At 48.3% G+C, this 19,571-nt stretch overlaps 1 protein-coding gene across 7 annotated transcripts in view; it reads right to left on the bottom strand.

The window, feature by feature from the left end:
• Positions 1-19,571, bottom strand: part of LOC120951234 (serine-rich adhesin for platelets) — an 85,767-nt gene that overhangs the window by 12,074 nt on the left and 54,122 nt on the right. For all 7 annotated transcript variants that reach the window (XM_049608726.1, XM_040369860.2, XM_040369938.2 and 4 more), the window contains 5 exons: positions 7,974-8,087; positions 4,917-5,059; positions 4,317-4,809; positions 3,483-4,237; positions 3,070-3,397 (listed from right to left, as the gene is read on the bottom strand). In XM_049608726.1, coding sequence (XP_049464683.1) covers positions 3,070-3,397; positions 3,483-4,237; positions 4,317-4,809; positions 4,917-5,059; positions 7,974-8,087 — 1,833 coding nt within the window. The remainder of the gene's footprint in view (positions 1-3,069; positions 3,398-3,482; positions 4,238-4,316; positions 4,810-4,916; positions 5,060-7,973; positions 8,088-19,571) is intronic.

Raw genomic sequence — 19,571 nt, 5'->3', positions numbered from 1 at the left:
CAGCCTTTACTGTCATCTCTCCAACAAAGTTTCTCCATTTCCACCTTCTTAGTTGGGACACGTTAGAGCGAAAGTGATTCCATTAAAATGAATCCACCACCACCTACGCGCGCCGATGCATCGCCTTTGATGTCGCGCCACTTAAACTAGATGACGGTTCGGGAAGAAATTCCCTCAACGGGACACTGACCTGTCCCCGATGGGGTTGAAGTATGACTTCAAATGTTAAATCCCACTGGACGCCGCAAAGTATCTGAGTCACTCCAAGTCATCCCAGTTGGGTAGGGTAGCGGGTTGCTATTAGCTAATGTACCGATTATTGCTTCTCGAACTTCGATACGCGAAATTATGATCAACAATTAAAGGAAATGGTTTTCGTGTGTTGTGTGCTCGGCTCCACCGGTTGCTTAATTATTGGCGCTGCTCCCCGTGGCGCAACACACGTGCAATGGGAAATTGAGCGAAATGGAAAGCTAAACACGCTTTAAGGGTGTGATCGTCTAGGACGCTGGTGAGGTTGATGATTTTTTAACGACGCACAATGGGACGCACATAACTTAATTTATTGCAATCTGCTACCTACTACACTAGGCAAAGCATTATCTTATTTTTCCTTCCCTATTCTTCACCGAAACGAACCTCGCAACGACGAAGCGACGAACGCGCGATAAAAAAAATACGTTAAAAGCAAAAGAAGCTACAATGCATCGCTTACAACAACAAAAATAGGCCTGTTAAGCTACAAAGCAAGGGCAAAGCAATGGGTGTTTCCCGTTAGCATTTTTTTGTTTTGCAACTGTTTGCGCCATCGAACGGTAATTCGCACCACATGGTCACGTGTTTCTGGTTCCCTTTTTTAGCGGCTGTTCCATGTGCTTGAATGCGTTACCAAACTGATTAGTTCCTTTTGTTGTTGTTGCTCTCGAGAGAAGGTGTATGAGACCATCATTCGTACACTATCATGAAATATGTTTGAATTCCTCATTATGACGGCCAAGCTGTATCTCTTAAGCGAGCTCTACACTTAGTGTAGGAACAAATCGGTTTCAGCTGAGGTTACCAGAGCTGCTGAATTAGTCACTGTGTAACAAATCGTTCGGCGATAGAGATGCAACCAACAAAAAAAACGACCCCAAAAAAAACTCTAAAGAAAGACATCCCACTCACTCACTCCCCCATTTGGATTCGCCGACAGTGCTAACAATTAATCAGCCCAGTTCGTTTCGAGCCCGAAATTGTCTTGTTAAATTTCACCCATTCACTTAATTCCATGCCTTTTCTGTTCGGGCAAACGACGACGTGCCAACCACAGACAAGGAGAGGAGAACAATAATGGGGTTACACCGGCGACGACGACGACGATCATTTACGATTCGTTCCTTGCCGTTAGCGCCTTGCCGCGTCAAATGGCCACCCATCAAATTAGATTGACTAATCGGGTGAGGGCTCTTGATTTTGAGAAAACAAGTAGCACGACATTAGCAAAGCAACGGCGGCAGCAGGGCAACAATAGCAAAACAAAAAAAAAACACGAGTAACGATCAAATAATCTATCCAACACCAAACGAAGGTCTTCTGAGAGGGTAAGGGAAAGGGGAACCGATCTGCTCGCTGACCATTCATCGGGCCGGTGATAGGGTTGAGCTAACGTGTGGGATACACGGCACGGCCCAAGACAGTTTAGCGCTCACAACACATCACACAATCAGGATGATTAACCGGGGTGAGGCTATGGGACACACCTCATGATGCTGATGGACCCTTTTTTTTCCAGTGCCTGCCTCTCACAGCCGTTCGCGTGAGCGGCAAAACCGGATGCGTGCGGCAACCACGTGCAGTCACGGCCTAATGGGTGCGCGCAATTTTTAACACAATGTACAATGTAACGATCGTTCTCCACTCTCCCCACGAAAAAAAAAATAGCACTTTGAAGAGGGCTGGGACAGACGTCTATGTCACAGACCGGCTGAGGTGGGATTTGAATTTCATTTCGCTCTTCATATGCGTCCATGCGCCCAAAGAACTATTTTCAAAAAGCTCGTCACCTTCTGCACAGCGCTGCTGACGTCACAGGTGGCACAAAGGGGTTGTGCTCGGTGCGGAAGAACTTTACCACACAGCAGTGTCCACACCCCGTACAGAGGGGAAGGGGGTTAAATGATTGAATAGAATTGAATAATAGATGATCTTTTTGAACGGTCCGGTCAGGCAAAAGGTAGCAATACCGCTTCGATGCAATTCCATCGCCAGTGGAAGTTTCTAGGGCACAATAAGGCAGCACTCTAAGCGGGACATTTCGACCAATGACCGGCCCTCGGGGCCACACCTGCCACTATCGCCATGATTGGCAAACCCAATCGCGAACAAAGCACCCATCAGCAGGGCAACACAACATACCAGGCAGGCAGGTAAAACGACCCAGCAGGGCACGCACACGGATAGACCATTGCTTCCCATAAAATTCATAAAATCATAAAATTTGCATAAAATTTAATCCGACAACGGTGACCAATCTGTGAACTGTTTCATTCTTATCGTCCACTGGTAGGGATCGCTTTGAGAATCACTGCAGATACACGGATGCACCACGGATTCACATACGTGGAATGTGGTTGTGGAAATTATTTAAAAAAAAAATGAATTCAACAACGAGAGGTTGCTAACCTGCGCGTCTAACACAGTGCCCGAAAATGGACCGCACAGTGCACACAAACCAGTTGGAATTGGTTCGTTGCGGCTCGCTGGCCCTCGATTCTAGCGGTAATGGTACGCATTAATAACCCGCGGCAAGGCGGTAGAAGCCCCTAACACACAATCCGTTAGTGACACGTAAACCCCTCCGCATACGGGATACGCGCAACGGGGCAGGCGGGTTTTTTTTTTAGAATAAAATTATACAGTAGCGGCGGAGTTCACGATCCCGAACTTATGCGGAAATGAAAAGAAAAAAAAAAACAAACAGAGTCGACCTACCCCGTCGATCGTCACCTACTGGCGCGCTTTGTTGCGTGCACTGTTGCACAACAGCAATTACCAAAAGCCCACAAACATGTCTAGCATATGTCCTACCTGATTCTGTACGGTCATCGTCAGCAGATGCCGCTGCAGCCCAACCACATTCGTCTCGAGCAGGATGGCGGCGATCTTCTTCGAGTCGAGCGAGCGGACCCGCGGCACCCACGGCAGCCCGAGAAACCCGTCCAGCCAGCCGACCGCACGCGTGTCCACCTCCGTGCCGAGGTGGTGGTCGTCGCCCGGCAGCACCGGGTCACCGCCCGTCAGCGGGTCCGCCGGCTCGTCCGACGGCTTGCGGTACCGCGCCATCGTCTTAAGTAGCTGCGGTGACGTTTGCTGCTGTTGCGATACGGTCGCCGGCTGTTTAATAGTCTCGGGTGAACTGAAATAAAGAGGGAGAGAGACAAAATTTTTATTAAAATAAGCAGGGGGGAGAGGTGAAAGGTGCACCTAACCGAAACACTTACCTAGACGCACTTCTATTTACAGTTTGCAGATGGAGATCATGTAGTTTGCTGCTCAGCTCTTGCTTCTGACTGTTGGCCACCACCGCCAGTTGCTGGTGGTGCGGGTCGCGCGCCACCGTCAGCTTGTCCAGCTCGGCCTGCATCTTGGCCATCTGGATGCAGCCGGCCAGCTTTTCCGCCTCGTACTCGGACAGCTTGTCCAGCAGACGGTCGCGCTCCTTGCGCAGTATTTGTACATCGTGATCGGTACCGTCCGGCTGGTGCTGATGGTGGAAGCTTTTGCCAGCGACGGTGCTGGTGGTGGTGGTGGCCGGTGCACCACCGGGCGATACCACCACCGTCGTCGCGGTGACACTGCTGCTGCTGCTACTGCTGCTGCTGGACGACGTTACCGGCACCAGCGTCGTCCCACTCGACGCACCAGCGGCCGGATTGCTGTGGTGTATGATGATGTTGTTGTCATCCGGACCACCCACCACAGCAGTGGCGGCGGCGGCGGCGGCGCCAGCGACGCTACCCCCCTGCGCCAGATGGTGATGAAGTTGATGATGGTGGCGGTGGTGATGCAGCGCCGTTGCATGATGATTACTAATAGCTAAATTGGTTGTTCCCCTAGGTCGCTCCCGCTCCAGGCGCAGCTCGACCTCCTCCCGGAGCCGGCTGCTCTTCCTATGTATCACATCGAGCAGATTCCACAGCTCGCCGCCAGTTTCCGCCGCCAGCCGGTTGGTTGCCGTGGGCAGGATGAGCGTTCCCTAGAAGAGAGTGCACAAGAGCGGAGGCAACGTTAGTCGAAGAAAGCTACACAGCGAGAAGCGCCCTTCACATGCTTACCTGCACGGCACCGCTCGTCGAGGAGGCCGCACTGTGCGTCTCCTTCGAGGAGGACGTCTCGTTCGAGAAGCCCGAATCCTGTATCACACTGCCGTTGTTGCCTTCACCGCTCTTTGGTTCCTTCTTACCGCTATGGGAGTTGCTTCGGCTGCGAATCAGCGAGGACGACGAATGTTGCTGCTGCTGCTGTTGCTGCTGCTGTTGCTGCTGCTGCTGCTGCTGTTGATGCTGGTGGTGGTGATGATGATGGCCCAGGTCGGACACGTTCGTTGCACCGGCTCCGGTGGTGGCCGTAGCCGGGCCGGTAGCACTAGCGCTGCCCGCCGACGGACCGCCCCCATCGCCCACAGTGCCCGGAATGATCGCGGTACTGGTGTTGGCACCGCTCCCGCCTATACTACTGCTGCTGCCGCCCGTGCCACCGACATCCGTGCAGCTCACCTCCTTCGGCGTTAGTTTGCGCCGGATCCGTATTCCCGGCTCCCACTCACGTCTGCCAGGGCAAGGAAAGAGGACGAAAACAAAGAGACATTAGATATGGTTGGTTACACGCGGCAGTAATGTAATCGAAGCTGCCAGGCGCTCGCGGCCTACACTTACCGACTCCCCAGGGATGAGGTCGATGGTAGACCGGTAAGGGTACTGTTCGCCGCTGAGGAAGCCATCTTCGATTTAAGATCGGGAAAGGTTTCAATAACCAGATCACGGAACTCCAGTAGAGCGGCGACTTCATTCTGCAAATCCTGCAACAAACGACAGATAACGAAAACAATTAAACAAAGAGAATGATGAGTGTACTCGTTTGTTAGCTGCGTTTCTGGAATGCGTTCACTATTCTTGCTGAGGTTGACTTTCCGGGCCGCTGCCACTCAACAGCATTCCTCACGACGAGCGATATCAAAGCAAGCCCAGATCTCACGCTGATTAAAATTACACAGCGCAGCTTGTGAGTTGGGACGTCTTGGAAGTTGACTTTGACTTGAAACGAAATACACTAATAAGCCGGACACCAAATTAAGCTAACCGGAAGCGCAAGAAACTAGGCGAAACAACCCTAAACGGAAGATATCTGCTCTCCATTGCTGAAAGCGCTCCGGGGTATGCGGAAGCGCTATGGCCTCAGATTAGTCCCTTCAGCAACGATCCCCCTGTTTGTTTTCTCTCCACTAACGTACCATAACCTTCCTGGCGCACCGGTGCACTTGCAGTAGCATTTCTATTTGCTGCTGTTGGTTCATTTTGACGTTCTCTTTTCAATACAACAAGTTCTTTGCTAAATCAATCCTATACAGCTTCTTCTGATCTGAAACTCTGTCTCACAATCGTTCGCGCACCGGCTACTAGATATTGCTCTTCTTGTTCCTGTGCTATCTTCACCAGTGCACACCGCAGGGCTGGTAAACAAGGTGTACACAGCTAAGATCGGTTAACGCTAGCGCCGATATGTCAAATCTAACTTGAGCCCTACAAACATTTCAAACTGACAGTTAGGATCATCATGAAATGACATTTGTAGGAGAGGACATTTTTATTACGATTGTGGGTAGTTTCGGGGTAATTTTAACGGGTTGTTTGATTTCCTCAAAATAAACAATGCTATAAAGTTTCTAAACTGTACTTTAACACAAACGCAGCCACAAAAGCTGTAAAAAGTAAAATTACCAATTTTAAAAGAATTCCAACACAAAAAAAAACATCCATATGCTTTAATCAATTCATTGTAATAAAAAAAACATTGGTCGCTGAGGTCACTGCTTACGGTCAGAATGGAATGTAAAGTGGGGACGTTCGTGTTAAAAAAAAAATCTACAAAAAATGACTTGGTTGATACGAGCTATGGTGATTATCGATGGAGTTTGCTACGTTTCGAAGCGTCTTTTTTGCTGTCTGTGAACGATTTTGTCATGAATTATGCATCGCTAGCAGTCGGTCGTCCGGTCGATTTGTGTAGCTACTAAATTACACTGATATTGAACATAGAATGTAGCAAAAATTCACATTTTCAAACCCTCCTTGTGTGGTGATTTCTGCTCGCCGAATTCTGCATTTTTGGTTTTGCTGCTTTCTGGTTCAGATCAATCACAAGACTGACGATCCGGTATCCACCATTTCCTTTTTTCCGTGCTTTCTCGCCCGCCCCTTTTTCGTTTTCGCTCTTGCTTGATTTATTTTCCTTTGTTACTATTATCTTGCATTATCGGTACTCAAATTGAACGTTAACGTAGATGATTTTGACGAATCCTACCGCTTTACTCCCTTATTTAATTTTTTCATATTTTTAATGTATTTTCCTCTTTTTGTTTTAATTATTCCTGTGTCCTATTCCTGATCTCTACACCTTGGTATCTGGGTTTGGAGAAAATGCAAGGAAATGTAATATCTATTCTATTCTGTACAGCCTTTCCACAGTCACATGTAGAAATGCAGAGCCTAGACGGTGTTAATCGCGTTTGTGGGCTAATGGGAAGCCAAAGGAGTTAAATTGATTCCACACATCCACACATGCCGGAGGTGTACCTATGCAGCTCTTATATGCCACACGTGTAAGCCACGGGAGGAACTGAGCACCAGGCAAGACGCAAAAAGACGATTGGTAACACAATATACATCCCTCGTCATTTGCGTATTGCAATACGCCTTCTTCTCCGTTCTGGCCCACCTGAATAAAGTTCCAAACGCCCGGCAAAACCGTGGCGTGGATTTACGGAGGTGTATGTGTTCGCATTCGAAACACCACCGGCAAGGGGAGCGTAGCAAGGATCTAAAGGTATTATACCCCGTTTTTTTTTTTTTTTTTGCACACTGCTTCCGATGTAGGAGCAGCCGGAGGTTAGCCGGCAGCCATCGACGGCAATCGACCGGGCCGCGTAGTTGCATCACCATTTGCACCCATTTTACAACTGCGCCGGTACCACCGTTCGCTTCTTGGCGATTGGCTAGCGCGTGGGGCAAAGCATGAGGTGTGAGCTGGGGTAGGCCCACCCCGCGTCGTAATCGAGCGGGCTCATCTTTGCGTGGGGGTGATGTGGTGTTCGTCGCTGGCTGCGATGGTTCCGCGCGAGCTGGGTAGGACCCCACAATTTTGTCACCATGTAGGGGAAGGCTGCTAGCACCGAGCAGACTTTGACACTAAGCCATTCGATGCAATGCATTGCGTAAGCTAACCTTCGGCAGGTTTACAGATGCGCTCGTAAATCGGTACTTTTGTGTTACCGAAGTTGAACCTTGCAGCTCTAAATTTTGTATCGTTGCCCATCTGAGGGAGCTCAATAATTCTTCATAAGGAGCAATGTACTGAAAACCCAATAATCCAACATTAACCTAAACCTGTCAAACGGGAATTGAATTAGCTCCTACCCAGTGTACTCCAAAATTGCAAAAAATGATATCAATTATTGGATTTAAGTTTCATTGGAGTATTATTGGATTGCAAACTAGCAGTTCCTATATCCAGGTGACATCTTGAATGTAGTTCTTCTTGTGCAGGCATCTACTCCTACGCAAGAAAGAAGCTGAAGTCGTAATGTAACTAGCACACTTCTATTTCCACGAAGATCTCAACCTTCAACGAATGCCTGAATATCTTCTGAAGCCTACGCTACAGAATGCTCACAATTCCTATTTTCTTGTGGGTACACACACGTGAGTCGTCCTTACCTGTAGTGACTTTGTTTGATCGGTGACGTGATGATAGTGGTACGTCTCGGCAGCTGGAGTCCTCAATGGCACATACTCCATACCAGGTCGCGGAACAAGTGAGCACAGGTCACTCTGTGGAACAGAAGCGGGAAAAAAGAGCAATGGAAAATGATTAGGGTAAGCGATATTGATACAGATGGTAGAAGCACACAAGTCGCTGTACGGCTGTGTGTGTGTGTTTTTTTTTTCCAATGATTGATGCATAATAGAATCGGTTGTGCAATTAAGCCGTCACGATGCGATCATAACACGGCACAGCAGATGGAACTCTCTTCGCTGCACCGATGGCGGAATGGCTTTCGATCGAGCAAATGAATCACGATTAGCATTTGTGCCGTTTCGAGCAGGGCCCAAATGATATAACGATTACTAGCAACGGCTGCATGGCAGCTTCCCCATAGCGAGGCTGCGAGTCTATGGACTGGAGATGGAGATAATAAGAAAATGTTCGCAATCGAATGGTTGTTGATGGAGGAAAAATATTGTTCGCTATTTTCGCCTTTCGTCTGGAAGCTTCGGCTTCACTTTCGTTGGTGCTATTTTACTGGAGTTTTTTTTTTTGTAAACCTCATTCACATCTCCGTCAATCTTACGTTTCATTTCCCAGCATCCTCGCTGCCCATCAAACTGTCCCGCGGGCGCGCAAATTCGGCATACACTTTTTTTGCGGTTCGGAGCCCACCACACCCAGCCCCAACGGGGAAGTTGGCAATCGGGGCAATGCCCATTACACACACACACATCTCGATCACGCGCCCTCTAACACGTCCGTCAAAGACGCATGCAATAACAATACCAGAGCATGGAAAGAAAAAAAAAAAACACTTGCACAAACTGAACAGCAGCCGCACAAGCGACAAAAACCGATTCCGATCAAACGAGAGCATAACCACAAACGCGATAGCGTGTGGGAAAGTGTGGAGGGAACGGGCGAGCGTGCGCACTGGCTGAAATGGTTGCACAAATCGCGTTTGTCACATCCGATCGGTGACGGTGACTTTCGCTTGTTGCGGTCACGCATTTTTGCTTTTTTTCACGGTCTGCCCTACAAACGCCGTGCCCTGTGTAACTGCACGAGGCGCACAAGTAGTCGGCACATACACACAAACATACACACACACACACCGGGCCACAACTTCCTCTGTAATCCAATGAAGCGATGAACGTTACCAGTGTATGTGTTGGTCGGGTGTGCTGTTGTTTCATTTCGTTGGCACTTCTTCTCATCCGCGTCTCAACTCGCCCGCCTGTCTAATATTTTCATCGGGCGAGCGCGAGCGCCGGGCCGATCTCATTAAATTATTGGACACAGACGAAAACCCCCGGGAGACGAGGGCAAGCCAAAAAGGGCCAGCAGCAGGGCGCAATCGGTTTTTTTTTTTTTTTTTTTTTGGATGTGTGCACTAATCCTGGCACCTTTTGGTCTGCATTGTCCGACCGTCTCGAGTCGTGCCGACTCGTTTGGGAAAGGCGATGAAATAGTACATTTTTTCTGTGGAAAGGTAGGCGCAGCAGAGATCGAAGAGTGACGTCTGAGGTGGAAAAAAATCGGAAAATTGTTTATCGACAACCGATTGACGGGCCCGTCGGGAAATCTTTTACCCCTTTGCCTGTAGGTATGTGAGAGAGAGAGAAAGAGGGAAGGGGACCGATCACCGTCACTCGTAAGGGAGGAGAAGCTGTGTGAGGCACGATACGTGAACTAAAGCGCCTTTACCAGACCGATCGGATATGTTGGAGTGTGCGGTGGCATTACTGTTTCGTAACATTTACCACAACGCGGAAAAGATCGCTTGGATGATTTGGGCACTTTTGTTGGTGTTATTTTGCGCTTTTGAAAACTACACATAGGCCGGTGTTTTTTTTTCGTACATCGCTTCTGCACTAATTGAAGTCACCCGAAGTATGGACTTCAGATTGCCTCTTCATCCTCACTCGAATCTTTTATCTCCGAATCTGTGTGTTTCGTTACACTATCGCAAAGATAGTTTAACGAAGGCAAATAACGCCTTGTAACGCCACCGTACCCGGCACTTACGACGTAACGTCTTCAATAATACCAATCCAATCGGGGTTTTATCGAGAGTTTTCCATCCGGTTGCAAGATGGACACGCCACAACAACACCGCGAGCCACCGCGAAAGCGCTGAGGCGCTTGCTAATTATTTGTTCGGTTTTCCAGATTTTACAATACCAGCAAAGGCACACACATACACACACACACACACTATTAGACACGGTGGCGTGCTTGACCATTGAGGCATGGGGAAGAAGGGCGGATGATGTACCCATCCACACCGGAGGGGGGGGCCTGCTCTTTGTTGAAAACTTGCCCCGGCAGTGCGCCAACGCTGGCCGCCGGGTTTGGCGTATTGCTCCATCCATCGCGACGAGCTCGGCCGCTCCAGATACCGTCGGAGGCCCTTTGTCAACATTGGGGTGCGCGCCGCCGGCGAAAACGGTCTGATTAGGCACCGATCGGGTAGGCTGCGGTTTCGATACTGCCCTATTACTGCCGCCTAATAAGCGCGGTGTCGTGACACTAATCACACTATTCCACTTTTTGCTCCGCCCGGTAGCGACCCTTGCGGACCTTTTCCCCCCGCATAATATCCACAACACACACACACACACCCCACGTCCTTGTGCTAGTGGATAGACAAAACAAAGGGGAGTAGGGCGGGGAAGCGAACAGATCAATCGTTTCGTACCATCATGGCTCGTCCATTGTCGACCGCTGTCCCCGTTGGTTTTACGACACGATTCTTGGATGGAGCAATTATTAAAAAAGGCGGCCCTGAACGATTCCGCCGCTGCGTTACGGTGTGCGCGTTACGCAAGCGTTACTTTATATTTATTTATTTTTTATTTTGTGAACTTGCGCGCGCTTGCCAAACGGTGACACTAATATTCTAATATAAGTTGACAGAAGTTCGAATACGGATTAAAGAATTATTTAATTTAGTCTAAAGTTGATGCCGAGTGAAAGACAGCTTCTGCGGCGGCATCAATTTTAAATTCATCGCACTTCTTCTTCTTTGTTTTACTTTTGGAATAAAGGGGTCTGTTCCTTGACCCTGAAGAAGAAGAACACAAATACAGTAAAACACAACCCCTTTTTTGCTATCCAAAAGCAAGAATCATGCCCCTCTGTGTGTCATATATAGGTGAGAATTGAACTACTTCCGACCATAACGAAAGTCCTGCACGCATCCCATTACACCATCTGGCTGGCCGAGTTCAATCGCTTAACGATTCGATTTGTTTTCGAGTGTCGCATGTAGGGCAAATTCACTCAAAAATTGAGCTATCAAAGCCAATATTGGCAAGGCAGAAACCCCAGAACGGATTTGTCTTTATTCGAAGAAAAACTCTCCAGTCCATTGGCACTCTCATGATCACTCTTGCTTTGGCTACACGATCATCTTCTTGCATTTTTAGCCGGAGCCACCCACCCACTTCTTCGCGCGTAAGGTGGCGAAGGAGGAGGAGGAGGAGGAGGAGGGGACTGCGCTGCTAGTGGCAGCACAACAATCAAACTTTCTAATCGCATTTAATCGGTGCTCTCACTCGCACGCATCACCATCATCATCATCAAGTCTCTTCTAATAACTTCCTTCTGGTTCAAAACTTTTCCCCCCCTTTCTGTCTCTCTTTCTCGCTTTCGCTCTCTCTCTCTCTCTCCCCCGCTCTCTCTGTGGAGTTTTACTGCACATACACACACTCTTTCTTTAGCGCTCTTTTTAGCTAGAAATTAAACAGGAAAGCAAAGCGCCATAATGATAGCCGGGGCGAAGTTAATGGGTAGCTCCCCCCCTCCTCCTCCTCCTCCTCCCCTTACTCATTCGGTGCGCTCACCGACTGCAGCTGCTACTAACCTGTGCGAGAGAGTTAATTGAATTCTGTTACAAAACGAAAGAGGAGGAAAAAATAACTCTTTTTTTCGCTAAAGTAGACATCAATTTTTCATCCTGACACGAACACAAACACCTGACAATTTTTTTTTTGTGTTATTGCTTGTCTAATTCTTGTTGCAGGTCAGAATTATTAGAAGCGACCATTTTCCGATCTATAATTTATTGTTCTTTTCTTCTGAAGCTCTTTTTTGCAAAACAACTTAGACCTAAAATCATCTTCTTTTCACTATCTTTTCTTACTGCACACACCCGGTCCCAACGGCAAAGTGCAGGGTCGTTCCGCCGGCAGTTGCTTTCACTTACCCCGGGCGGGTTTACCGATGCTGAAATTATTTCTCGCCGTGCCCAACACCCTCCCACGCGCTGCTCTCCCGGCGACGCGGTCACCAATTTTGCTAATGCGGAATTATTATGTTTAATGCGATTAAATAATGCGAACTAGCGCTGCTGCTTGGTGGTGCGAACCAAACACCCGGGGGGGGCAGAGGGGTGGGGTGCGAGCCCAAGCTCCACCCATGGGGCGGAAGAAAACAAAAGCCCGAAGAAGCCAGAAACGCACCCGAGAAGAAGCATTGCGCTAGACGATCACAAAACCACCCGTGAGAGGCTACGTACAGGAGAGTGAGCACCGGGTGGAAGGGAAAAGGCGAGATGATGAGCTTGCGGCTTGGGATCGGTTCACGCCTTAGCGAAAATGGAAAAATCGACTGGTTTGTCGATCTGCACAACAAAACTGCAACACATCAAGTTGAATGCTCTTTTCACCCACCCCCTTCCCACTCTCTCTCTCTCTCTCTCTCTCGCACGCCTTTTTCTATTGCTCTTTCGGAAACAAAACCACTGTTCAACGAACCCTTCTTGGTTGCTGCAGCACCAAGAGAAAGATAGAGTGAGAGAAGTATGCCGCACGCTGTGGCGGGCGCCGTCTTCAATCCAATATTTCGAGCGACTTGATGGTGGCCATTGCCCAAGATATTGCCTCCAACCGATTGCGATTGTTGCCCCTTCCCTCGCTCGCCTCGCTCAAGACTCACTTTAGAGCCTTTTGTTTTTTTCCGCGATTAGTTCACCACCGAGCAGCAGACGCGGAGACGCTGAGAGGGCAATCATAGATGTTTTTACAATCGAGCGATAAAAGTAAAAAGAAAACCTTTTTTGCAATGTTTTCTTTTTTTTGTTTTTGTTTAAGTTTGATTCCTTTCTCGCCGGTAAAGAAAGTAATTGAATTGTGGCTCGCTAAGAAAGTTACAGCGCTCCAGTTACGAGCGAGCAACAACTACCACCAAACAACAACCTAGACAAATCGCAACGGTGGGCGGAAGAGGTCCCACCGGGTAGAATGAATCATCGGCCGACTGTGTGGGAAAGGAACTAAACCGCTCCCCAGAGCCAAACGGGCTAGCCCAAGAACATGTTTTATTGAATACGGGCAGGGGTGTTCTTCTCTCCAAGCGGTTGATTTAGGGCCCGAACGTGTGGTGCGGTGCATGGAAGATCAGAATTGAACTCCAAATCTAAATCAACCTGATCTGCTTACTTGAGTTAGGCAACTGTCAGGTACTGCCGACATTCAACAGGTGAAGATGCAACAGTGCCTAAAACGTCGCAGTAACCCTGCTGCATAAGGGACCCTATTCCCGTTAAAGTGAAGCGTTGCTAAACAAGCAGAGCACTACTCAGAAGTTCGAAACACTTCTATCCACCAGTGTGCACCTACGCAATTGCCATGCAATTGCACTTCACCGGAGTTGTCAGTATCCGGGTCCCGTAGTCTCTTCTTGTGTAGCGTCGGAAGATGTCGGAACACCTCCCTCCCCAGACCCTTTTCCGAGGTGTCTGCCGGGGCCTCTATATACAGGCGGTCCCCGAGATACACGGTACCTCTTATAAGCGGATTCGGAGATACACGGTTTTCTAAATTTGACAGTTTTTTGAGCAAATTGTACTGATTTGACACATCAATTGTAAATTGCCAAAAAATTTCCGTTTCGATCCAATGTTAAAATCTTTTTCAAAAGGTTTAAAACTGTTATATTCAGTCAGAATCATATCAAATAATTCATAAAGTGACTAAAACCGCCCCCTACTTGCAAAATTACACGAAAATTTGTGATATTTTAGACGGAAATCACGAGATTCGACTTACGCGGAAATTCGAGATACGCGGTATTTTGCGGCCGTTTTCAGTCCCCATTAACCGTGTATCTCGGGGACCGCCTGTACTCCATAAAAGGGCAGGTTCCGTTCTAGGCAGCCGCCGCGCCATGATAAATGAGCGCGCGAAGGTTGAACTCCAATAATTTCCTGGATCCACGGTGGTGTGCCTCCGCGCAAGCAACGCCGCAAGGCCAACGGTCGACGCGCCCAGGGGGTTCCCAGAAATTCTCCCCCCAAAGAGCAGGGCCAACGGTCGGCCGACCCACGGGATTCGGTCATTCGCATCGTCCTCGCTTGGCGGAGCTTTTTGGAGTTCGCTTGAGGTCTCTTGTTTTGGTCACGGTACCCACCGTGCTCTTCCCTCGCAGTACCACAGTACCGTGCAACGTGTACATCTAACAGTTTGTTTGAGTGAGATATCATTGAAAGACCTGCAAGACACCATTTAATCTTTAGCACCTCATTTCTTAACGTTCGGGATGTTCCGCAACTTCTACATTAAGGTTACTACATACAATCCTGTCTTTACTTTACTATAACTCTTTCCTAAAAAAACACACACACACACAACATGACCTCATTTATACCACCAGAGCTCTTCACAGTGCAACCACTCTGGTGCGGAGCTTTTACGATGGGCGTACATCCTCCTCACCATAACCATATCCAAGGATGGGCGCCGCGCTCTGCCATTTCCCTATATGGCTACAAAAGATGATGGTGTTGTGCAAACAAACACACACACGCACGCATACAAGTTTCTGCACCTTTGGTTGAAGCCATGTCCTTGATTGGGTACAATCAATCTAAGTTTGGAGCAAACCTAACCACCCGACAGCAATCGAAAAGTCGTTATTTTAGCGAACACACACAACAAAAACAACACAAAATGGCAACCGGCAAAATTGCCTTCCGGCTAATCAGACACCCTTCTCCCACTGTAAATAAGGAGGACACGAAGCAAACCTGGGCGAAGGCGTTGTAGTACGGTCCAATCAAATGAACAGCAACAAGAAGGCAGAACATTTCAAACAAACAAAAAAACCTATCCCAATAATTTACGATATTAAGCAATGCGTTCACTCACCAACGTGAACGCAAATGCCCAAACAGAGTGTGCGCTTCATGGGCGCCCCCGCCGCCGCACGCACGGGGGCGTTCTTATATTATTTGATTTTTTCTTTGGCGAGGGGAGCTGCCAATCTTTTGAATTTAAAAAAAAAAAACCTGGGACCTGGGACCCTGCCCGTTTCGCATTTTGCCAAAATGTTACAATGGCCGGGCTGTGGGGGGTAGGTAGGTAGGAAATATCTTTCTAAAAATGGAGTTTAGCTCTCCAATTAGCCAATCCCACACATGCGATCCCCGTGCGGGCGTCAAACCGAGAGTACAGCACACACACGGCCGTCGTGCGGAGGAAGCTTTTTTGGGGTTTAATTTTTGCTTGGTGACGTTCGCTTTTTTGTTCCTTTCGGTGCCGTTTTTTTTTGCGGGTACGACATTGACCCGTTTTTTTCCATTTTTGTTTTATATTTTTGGCTCGTTGCTGATGCTTCAATGCTTGGCGAAGAGAAACATGTGAGAAGAAGAGCATTGGTAAGAACCTTCGTTCGACAGTTGAGTCATAGGTAGTGTCATTAGTGATTTAAAATAAATCACAGCAAGCATTTTTATGTTTTTTTTTATCATTGTTTTTATTAGTCAGAAACACGACATTTTGAAGCAATTGTTAGGTCCAGAAAATAACGAAATTGATATACTTAATTACACAAGTAATCAATAATTACTTGATATCTTTAAAATCGGTCGTTAGACATTTAAAAAATTGTGGAAATAATAATAAATATTAGACTTAGCACTTAAACTAGTTACACATAACCTAGTTACTGTTGAGCTTGTTCAGGTTTTATCCATTTCTGAATGCTCCAAGAAGAAAATTGAGCTTTTCTCTGCAAATCTTCTTCTTCTTCTTTGGCTCAACAACCGTTGTCGGTCAAGGCCTGCCTGTCCCACTACTGGTGGGCTTGGCTTTCAGTGACTTATTGATCCCCCCATAGCAGGATAGTCAGTCCTACGTATGGCGGCACGGTCCATTTGGGGCTTGAACCCATGGCGGGCAAATAGCTTCCACTTTAATTCAGTTCAAAAAAAAAAAGGCCCCAACATAAACCACTCTTCAACCACCTTCAATGTCGTCCTTGAATGTTGCGAAACGGTTCGATCGTTCTGTGCGAGGGGGACGACTTTTTTTTTGTTTTTAATTCCCATTTAGGCTTTATTTTTGTGCTCATTTGTTCTCTGCCTTCCCTGCGGTGCGTTCAAGGATGCAAAGAGAGCCAAACAACTGAGAGCCACAAAGGGTTACCACGTGCAGGTTGCCCGCGTTCTCCCACCACATCCCTAGCAGAAACTTTACACTTCAGCAAAACTCAGCGGCACCACCACCCAGGGTCAGCGAGAAGAATGGCAAAAAAAACGAAGCGTTTAAAACAAAAAAACGACAACAACATGCAACATGATGCAATGGCGGTGGTTCGTCGCCTGCGCAGGCGGCACAGCATGCACTGAAGTCGCTCGGGGGAAAAGAACGGTCCAGAGACAAGGGGTTTGTTTTGCAACATTAGATTGAGAGCTTGCTGTTCCTCACTAAACAGCAATGCTTTCACCTTTATTTAGTGTGTGTGTGTGTGTGTGTGTTTTATGGCAGTAGATACAGACAAACTAATACACGAAAATGTAACAAAAAGAAAAGGTTTTATTACGGATGCATGTAAAAACGGCCCAACTGCATATTAGCCACACTTTTGTCATTTGCAAGCTTTCCATTGACAGCGCGCGCAAGTGTAAATGCAACTGGCCGGTGTAGGGGGGGGGGGGGGGGGGGGTGGATGGGGAGGTTGTTTCTGTTTTCGGCGGGCTTTGCATACTTTGTATGAACACTACAACTGCTGCAAACTCTCGCTGTTCGATGGACGCTCTACTGCCGCTTGTGCGGTGGTGTACTGGGCGGTGTAGCAGCGCGCGCGTGTATGTAACGGGGCGGGAAAACCCGAGTGAAACCGAGCAACCGAAAAACCGCACACTCTCGCGCGATGGCACTGACCTCGTTCGACTGGTTGGTTTGTTGTTCGATTCCTCTGTGTGAGTGTCTGTGTGTGTGTGTGTGTTTGTGTTTTTCTTTCTTTCTTTTCCTGCGCAACAACATACCGCGCTTAAGCTTAAGAGCCCGGGAAAAAAAAACTCCGGCACTGTTGAACAAACCGAGAAGAGAAAGAGCCGCCACCGCCACCGCCACCGCCGGCCTGCACCTTGATGGAAAGCCACCGATAAGTGCGAATTGTTAGCGGGCGACCACGTGTAACTCTGCAGGCATTTTCGCTTGATTTTCCTTTTGATAGTGGTTTTCCACTAAGCCTCCCCGTTTTGTATCCAAAACCTCTGCGCATCGAGGTTCGTTTGCAAAAAAAAAAAAAAAAAAAAAAAATTGCCAAACCGCGGCGGCGTGTTAATTTTTCCTGCGCGTTAATGAGAATGTTGTTCGGGGAAGGGGGGGGGGGGGGGGAAGAGCGGGGTGGGGGCAAGGTCGAGATGGTGGTGGCTGTGAACGAACGTCGCCGTCGAAATTTCGAGCTCGGCCAAAATCATCCCCTCCCTCCCAGAGAGCATGCAAATGTGGGGTGCCTGGTGTCAATTTCCTGTGCCCGAAGGATGGTGTGCCAGGGGTGTGAGAGGGGGAGGTATGGGAACGTCAATGTCGATTTAAAATGAAAGTCTCGGGTCGAGTGGCTTAGGAGCATAACAATAACAACAACAACAACAACAACAGTAACCGCCAAACGAAAGCGCCGCCGAAGAAATTAACAACAACAAAAAAAGCGAAAACGAACACACACACACACACACACACACACACACACACACACACACACACACACACAAAATAGTCGAAAATAATGCCCACAAGCGTCAAAGTGAAATCGGCAAATTGATAGCTTGAATTAAGGGGAGAAAGACACAGGGCGAAAAGTAAGCAAAGTGTAGCGCAAGAAACATGAGAAACCGCAAGCATAAAACATAGCTCTCCCAGGCCGCGGCGCGCAAAGCAAATAAATTATCCAGCAAGGAAGTGTGTGATCCTAGAATAAACAGCACGCCGCCACACGGCCCACGGGCACAAAATGGCATTGGGCACATTGGTTGGTGGTGGTGGTGGTGGTGCAGTGTCCATCATCGTGGCCATAATTTAAAGCGTGCACATTCGCGGGCCAGTTTGGCTGCGCGAGGGCCGCGCTCTTTAATATGCACTTACACTGGCGACGATGATCGATGGGATGGAAAGCTGGCTCTCCGTGTGAACACAGCCACAGATAGCTTGGTGATAGTTTGGTGCAGTGTGTTCAATGTGCGCATCAGCTAAAAGCATGATCCTATTTTTTGTATCGATAAAAAATGTCGTCTAGAAGACAAAAAGGAAAACAAATCTGCATGAAAACACCCGCGCTTTTGGCTTCCAGGTTTTCGACGCACACCCGCGTAAGAAATAGCGCTCATCACTGTAGCACACGCAATTGCATAAACACACAAACACGGACAGCACGACACTAAGCCTTATTGCCGTGTCCGTAACGTCATAATCGGGGGGCTCGTAAACGAATTTCCTTCTCCGAGCGGCGCAGCAGCGGGAAAAGCGTGCATAAATCCATTCTCTGCACACGGGTCTCCGCCGTGGGGGGGGGGGGGGGGGAATGCACTTACCCTCCCCCACTGGTGCAATCCGGATGCAGCGGAAGTCCGTGGCGCACGCGGGACCGGGTGAGAGCGAACCGAAACTGTACGGACGAAAGCGTAGCCAACGTTGTAATGCACCAACCGCCGGTATTGTCTCGTCTCTCTCTCTCTCTCTCTCTCTCTCTCCCACTCTTTGGAGCGGCCATAAATAATGCTAAACAAAATAAATAAGTGCCCGTGTCGCACCCATGTCCACACCCCATACCCGCATCACGGCAGGCGCCGCCACACAAACCAAGATGCTCGTCGCTAGTAATGAAATCAAACGACTCGAATGAACGTTACAATTACTTCCGCCCGCTCTTTTTATCTCTCTCTTTCTCTCTCAATTCTCTCTCTCTCTTTCTCTCTCTCATTTACTCGTTCTGGGTTTTGTGTATCTATGTGCCGACTGATATTGCACAATTTAATTGTCTTCATTGCATCTAATGCACCCCCCGCTCATTGCTTTATCGACTTTTCTCTTTGCTCTCCACCAAAAACAAAAAAAAAAACCATAGATGGATCTCCTGCTTAGTGGGCACATTCTTGATCGCACGCCAAAAAGATAGAGAGAAGACCCACAAGGGGCGATGCATGAAAAAGGGTGAGTGGGTTTAGGAAAGGCTGACTCAACAGCGGTTTAACATACATCGAATGAAGACTTCCCGCGCGGTCGAAGATAACGGCGTTGTAATGGATAAAACAGCTGAGA

This window comes from Anopheles coluzzii, chromosome X (genome assembly GCF_943734685.1).
Source record: "Anopheles coluzzii chromosome X, AcolN3, whole genome shotgun sequence".
Classification (NCBI taxonomy): Eukaryota; Metazoa; Arthropoda; class Insecta; order Diptera; family Culicidae; genus Anopheles; species Anopheles coluzzii.
The sequence above is the reverse complement of the archived record's forward strand: the minus strand, read 5'-3'. Positions and strand labels throughout refer to the sequence as shown.